Source organism: Coffea arabica, chromosome 8c (genome assembly GCF_036785885.1).
Source record: "Coffea arabica cultivar ET-39 chromosome 8c, Coffea Arabica ET-39 HiFi, whole genome shotgun sequence".
NCBI classification, from domain to species: domain Eukaryota; kingdom Viridiplantae; phylum Streptophyta; class Magnoliopsida; order Gentianales; family Rubiaceae; genus Coffea; species Coffea arabica.
This window is the reverse complement of record NC_092325.1, coordinates 28,664,526-28,671,395: the sequence shown is the minus strand read 5'-3', so window position 1 is coordinate 28,671,395 and position 6,870 is coordinate 28,664,526. Positions and strand designations below refer to the sequence as shown.

General features: G+C 42.5%; 1 protein-coding gene across 1 annotated transcript; it reads right to left on the bottom strand.

Annotated features, from left to right (window-relative positions):
• Positions 1 to 569: 569 nt before the first annotated feature.
• LOC140013452 (uncharacterized) lies at positions 570 to 1,115 on the bottom strand. Its single transcript, XM_072062737.1, has one exon. The coding sequence runs from the start codon at positions 1,113 to 1,115 to the stop codon at positions 570 to 572; it is 546 nt and encodes a 181-aa protein (XP_071918838.1).
• Positions 1,116 to 6,870: the final 5,755 nt, after the last annotated feature.

Below are 6,870 nucleotides of genomic sequence, written 5' to 3'. Positions count from 1 at the left end.
TTGAGATTATATGACCTAAGAACGCCACTTTTTCCAGTCAAAATTCACACTTGCTGAACTTAGCGAACAATTGGTGCTTTCTTAGGGTTTGCAGCACTATTCGCAAGTGTTGTTCATGCTCTCCCTTGACTTCGAATATACTAGGATATCATCAATGAACACCACCACAAACCTATCCAAGTAAAGTTTAAACACTCAATGCATTAAATCCATGAATGCCGCTGGAGCATTGGTTAAGCCAAAAGGTACTACCATAAACTCAAAATGCCCATACCGAGTGTTAAACGCCATTTTTGGTACATTCTTCTTTCTGATTCTCAATTGATAGTACCCCTGTCGAAGATCCAATTTTAAAAACACCACAGCCCCTTGTAACTGATCAAACAATGTGGAGCAAAGGATATTTATTCTTAACAGTTATTGCATTCAATCCTCGATAGTCAATGCACAATCTTAAACTCCTGTCTTTCTTTTTAACAAATAGCACTGGAGCTCCCCACGGCGACTCGCTCTTATGTATGAATCCCCGTTCTAGCAAGTCTTGCAATTGCACCTTTAACTCCTTAAGTTCAGCAGGTGCCATTCGATAAGGGTTTAGAGATGGGAGTAGTTCCGGGTACTAGATCAACCTTAAATTCAATCTCCCTTTCAGGTGGCAATGACCCCAACTTCTCTGGAAATACGTCCGGGTATTCACTGATTACCGGCATGTCTTCCAACTTCATCTTTTCTCCCGAAGTGTTAATTAGAAAAGCTAGGTAACCGCGTGCCCCATGACTAAGCAATTTCCTAGCCCTTATTCCCGAAATGAGCACAGATGAGGCTAACATACCCCTCACGTCTAACTTCAAAGTTGCCTCACCTGGTATGCAAAACTCTACTACCTTCATCCTACAATCTACCCGAGCATGGTAATGAGCTAGCCAATCCATACCTAGAATGACATCGTACCCATTAATGGCTAGACTAATGAGGTCAACTACCAATTTCCGTTCACCAACCCAAATATCGCAATTTCTATACACCTCATTCACAAGTAAAACTTGGTTACCCGTAGGTGTCCTTACTTCTAAGTCATAAGGTAGCTTTTCAACTTTTATGTCAATTTCAAGCATAAATGTAGGGTTAACAAAAGAATGAGTAGCACCGGGATCTATCAAAATTTTGGCTAACCGATGAAAAAATAGGGATCGTACCTTCCACTACCTCCGTTGGTTCAGGTACGGATTGTTGGTCCAGCGAATACATTCTGGCCGGTACCCTCGACCTGGTCCCTCCGACATTGGTCGGCTTTGGGTTTGACCTGGCAGTCGACTGAGTATCACTGATCAACGGGCAGTTGACTATCTGGTGCTCCGTACTTCCACACCTTAGGTACTTCCGAGCCTTTCTCCAGCACTCATCCTCAGTATGGTTCGGTTTCCCATAATATTCGCATGCTATTCGGGGAGTGGAGGTCTGGCTTCCCTGTAGAATTCCTCTATCTTACCCCCTACCACTTTGGCCTCCCTTCTAGGCACTTCCTCTCTGAGCACCTCCCCTAGATGCACTTGAAAACCGTCCACCTCCAGCCCCACGACCGGACTTGGCAGGTGGCGTGTTTTGATCACTCCGTACTGACCCTTGGGCTCCACTAGGTCCCCCTTTTCCGTTTGGCATGGAAATTTCTCACTTGTGCCCTGGCAGTCTCTATTCTTAAGGCCTTCTCCAAACATCCGTAAATGTATTAATCTGAGCTGCCGCCAAGGCCTCTTATATCTCCACGTTGAGCCCTTGCACAAATCTCCGTACTCTTCTTTGCTCCGTAGCTATCAGCTCAGGAGCAAATTTTGACAGTTTCGTAAACTGAGTCTCATATTCAGCTATACTAGAAGCTCCCTATCGAAACTTAATAAAATCATCCTCTCGCTTCTCTTGGACGATAGGTGGAAGGTATTTCTCGTTAAACTCCCGTACAAAGTTTAACCAGGTCCATGCAGTTCATTCTCTCTCCCACTTGGCCCTAATTACATTCCACCAAGCCCTGGCTGGACCTTCAAACTGGAAAATAGCGAACTGCACTTGCCTCTCCTCTGTATAGTTTAAAGTGGCAAAGATGTTGATCATGGGCTCTAGCCATTTATTGGCTCCCTCCGGGTCTGGTCCTCCCAAGAACTTGGGTGGAGAGAACTTCTGGAATCTCTTTAAGGCCCTATCTTGCCCATTATCGGGATCTCTAGGTTGATTTACAGGAGTTTGACCCTGTTGTTCCACTAAACGGGCCAGAATATTGGTCATTTGCTGGATGGCGGTTACCATTTGATCTTTCCATGCAGCCTGGGGTTCAGGTTGTGGCTCAATCGTTGCCTCTCTCTCCTCCCTCGGTTCTTGCACCGATTCCTGCGCTTGTCTACCCCCACGGCCCCGACTAGGACCGCGTCCTCGGTTAGTTCCCCTGGTTTGACTTTTCTACCCTCCATGTTTTGGATTTAACCAACTATAAATATATAACAAAGTAAGGTATGGCTCGTATAACACGTTACAAAAGAATAAATAGAGACAATAGAACACATAATAAACAGGTACTTTATATACATAGCAAACAAGTCACATATATATGCCAACCTAGATAAGTCAAAGGCTATACTAGCCAAGGAACATAGAACAAAAGAAACCCTATGTACATCCACCGTGACACGTCAAAATCAAAAACAAAAGGAAACATGTCGTCCTACTATGTTCCTAACTATCCCACAAAAATCTCCTCGACCTCAATCCTAAAAAGTCGCCCGACTAGACGCCGACCCAACCGATTCCGAGGATGCACTCGGTTCCTCCTCTGGGTCCTCCTCAGGATCCTCCTCAGGAGCACCAGGAACCTCAGGGGCTACAGGCGCTTAGCTCTCCTCGGCCAAGTCCTGTATCACATCCTCTACAAGTGCCTCGCACTCGGTTAGGATATGGTCGATCCGGTCTCGTATGTCCTCAACCACTCGCATAAGACGTCCAGTCGTCGCTTGAGCCTGCTCGCGGAAAGCATCGGTCCGCTACTGCTCCTCCAAAATCAAGGCCTCCAACTCTCGGATCCTAGCTGCCTGGACTCGGAGAGTATCCTGGAGACGCTCAATCTCCGTCTGGCACCTACAATTGGCACTACCCAATCGTCTCCGCTCGTCATCCACGGCAAGCACTACTCGATCAGGGTAGGAGTAGGTTTTCCAGCAGTCGCAGCGTCAGATCTTGCGCGATGGGGACCACCGCTGCACCGGCTCACTGGGGCTCTCCTGGTACGTGATCACGCGACAAACGAGCCCCTCCAGGTGTGGCTCGTTAGTAGGAGCGTTAGTAGGCACGGGTTGAGATGGCCCAGCACTCCCAGAGGCGTCAGTACCCGCCATCACCTATGTTTGCAAGTAACATTGCAAAAGTAAGTACACGAGACGTAGAAAACAAGGCTAAAGGCTAAACTCAAGAACAAAACCCTAGCCTATCGTATCAAGCACTCAATCTATCCAGATCAATTCACAACCTAGACTCTGATACCACCTGTGACGACCCCACCTTTCCCTAAGGCGTACCAAAGGGTTTGGCGGACCGCCTGCCCAACTCTCGCCAGGACTCACTCACTCGTATCACGTTCATACATCCATAGACCATAAATAACATCGCAATTCAAGCTTATAATTTACATTGATGTAAATTCAAGGTACAAAGCCTCCATATACCCAAACTGGTTCAAATTATATACAATTCAAATACAAAACATTCTATTCGAGGAATAGCGCGAGTACAAGCTAAAAGTCCAAACAACTAGACTACGCTAGTATTTACATGTCTTACGCCTCGCTCGTACCCCTATAAGGAAAACAAAACTAACGGAGTGAGCCAAAACTCAGTGAAGTTTCAAATATCAAATTGGCCATCAAACAAAGTAATAACTGTGTGATAATGAAATAGCGAGCAAACAAGTCCAATCAGAGAGATAATATTTCTGGTAGTCAAGAAATATATGGGTCATATTCACATGTAAGGATACAGTGGCTCATGTCTCGGCTCCATCCCAGCTTGATCGATTAGTAGTTGACAGTCCGTCAACTTTCAAGTAATAACTAGTCCAGAAATAATATCCCACTTCACGCCAGTTTCCGTCCACCGATCAACTCTCTTTTCCGGGCCCGCACGCCACACGAAACACGGGTGGTAATATTCGAGTATACCGATTAGTCGAGAAAATAACACTCCACTCGACATTACTAGTTACCCAGGGTTCGTTATCTAATCGACCAAACCCTTGCCGGCTCGACTTGATTAACTAGCCACAGGGTTTCTGAAATTCCAGACAAGATATAATTCATATGCATTTAGAGCAAGTCAAGTGAAATCGATAAGCAAGAACAAATTTGGATAGGGAAAGTGCGATAAAGTACACCCTTGCCCTATCAAATCACATATATATCACGTAATCACGTTGGTCAAAGATAAATCACAAATATCAAGTTCAATCAGATATTTGGAAGCACTCACCAAAAGTAGTGCCTCTAGTGTTCACGTCCGAGTGGTACTCCTGGTTTGGAGTCCAAATCTACGATAAAACTTGACTTAAGAACTTTGAAAATCAACTAAGGTTCGAAATTTAGACGTTTCGTTCAATAAGAATCAAGAAATTGAAATTCACTTGGTGAATAGTCACGAACAGTTGCTCGCTTTTCAAACTGAAAAATTTGGTAACATGTTTGCTTGGCAATAACTTTTGAGTCGAAAGTGCAAGGAAAACGGGTTGATAGTGATTATTACCGCTTTTCCTAAGGGTGCAAGTTCAGCTAGGTTTTAACGTCCAACCCTCGATAACCAAAGGAGCAAAAGTCCTAGATGGTTCAAATGGTATTCATTATCAACTTTACCCAAGTTGCAAGTGTATTTCTCTAGTCCTCGAGCGTAAATTTGGGCAGCATGCCATTTGTATTTTCCTATTTCCAGCCATTTATGGCTTCATTCGTTTCCTCAATCAAAACCAAGTTACACACAACACAAATTCATTTCAAATAGCCGTTCAATAGGCTCAAGACAATACAAGAGCAAAAATCAAACTAATAACAAGTGCGGAAATGAACTTAACAAAAGACAGATTTGACGGGTTTTTACGGAATGGACACATTCAAGGCTACACTTATCGGATTGGGCTGCAACTTATACTGTTTCGAAGCTAAGACACAGGGCTACAATTTTCATGAAGATCACTTAGTCCAGTTTCTAGTGTAACCTAGTTAAATTCCCAATTCACAGAACCAACTTCCAACTAACCGGCTAATTAACCGTACAACCTTTAAATGGTCATATCTCAGGCTACCAAAGTCCGTTTAAAGTGTTCTTGGAGGCGTTGAAAATCTAAGACAGAGTACTAAAACTTTTATGTTTTGGCAAATGTCTAAATCAGCATGGATCATAGTGAATAGACATGGTTAATTGGATGAATTTGTCTAAAACGGATCACTGGAATACATCCTAGGGCAGTGAGGGTATTTTGGTCTTTTCACAGTATAGATCGCTCCGATTGGGCTGAAGTTTTTTAGGAAACTATAAAATATCATTCTCTACAACTTTCATGTTTTATACTAAGCCTAATTCTGCCTCTAACATTACTAACTGGAACCGGACAGAACAGGGCTACAATTTTCTAGAAATCTGGAATTTTCGGTTTCAAAGGAAACTTTCTTCATTTCTTGCTTCAATCACTACCAAAGCCCCTTATATAATCTCAGATACAACATATATTAACCATACAGCAAGTATAGGCAGCAATCTTTCAAACCCTAACTCATATAACTAAAAAAAAACATACACTATCCACCCATGATAATAGCTATCATCCACCACAAATTTAAGGTGCTAAGCCAATTTAAACAAGATCAAGAGTAAGAAATGGGGAAGTCAGCAACATTACCTTGCTAAAGTGACTACCAAAAGCAACCCTAACTCTTCCTTCCAAAATTTCACCAACACCCCACTAGCTAAACACTCAAGGAAGGTTTTAATCGGTTTAGTTTTTTGTTTCCTCACTTGGATGATCCAATTTCAAGATGGATTGGGCAGCTCTCCCTTGGATTTTTCTCTCTCTCTCTCTCGGCCAAGATAGCAGAAACATGAGAAAGAAAGGCTGCTCCATGGTGATAAGAAGGCAAGACAATTGGTCTTGGTCAAGGCCCTTAGATGGCCGACAAGTGTCCTCACCAACCTCCACTCATTTTTTTGTTTATTTTCCTTGCCATTTTGGTCCAAATTTTTGGTCAAAGCCAGTTGGAATTGAGGGGATATTTTGCTCAAATATTAATGAGCTCATATGGTAAGAAAGTGGTGGTCAAGTGGTGCGTTCAATCGGTAGTGCACAGTACCCGTCGGTTCGCAACGTTTTTCCTTAAATCACACGTACTAGGGTTTTTACTTCCTATTCACTAACTTTTTATCATTACTCCTAATCACATATTATTTCTCACCTAAAAATCACTCTTGAGAACCAATTTGATCCTTGCTCCGTACTTAAAAATCACCGTACCGAAAAACACGAAAACCGTAATTTGCTCCAACTTGAAAATAAAAAGTGAAACCCTACTTTTTAGGTTCATTTGCACTTATTGTGGAATGTTTAGGTAGTAGGTCTATAATAAATGAATAATTTCCAAAAAAAAAGGATATTTTTGAGAAAAATATAAGGAATTTGCGAGTCCTCACATGAAGTATGTATAATTTTTCGATTTTGGTAAATATGTGAATTTTGCTTGAATTTCAATCTGAAAATTTGTGAATAACTGATGAGTTTGTTGAATTTTGTATATGATGGGCTGATACAAGGTTAAAATCTTCTAAACTAAGTTTTTCCCCCTTGATTGTATACTG

Excerpts from the sequence above, each read along its gene's own strand:
- LOC140013452 (XM_072062737.1), bottom strand. The coding sequence starts at position 1,115 with ATGCTTGAAATTGACATAAAAGTTGAAAAGCTACCTTATGACTTAGAA.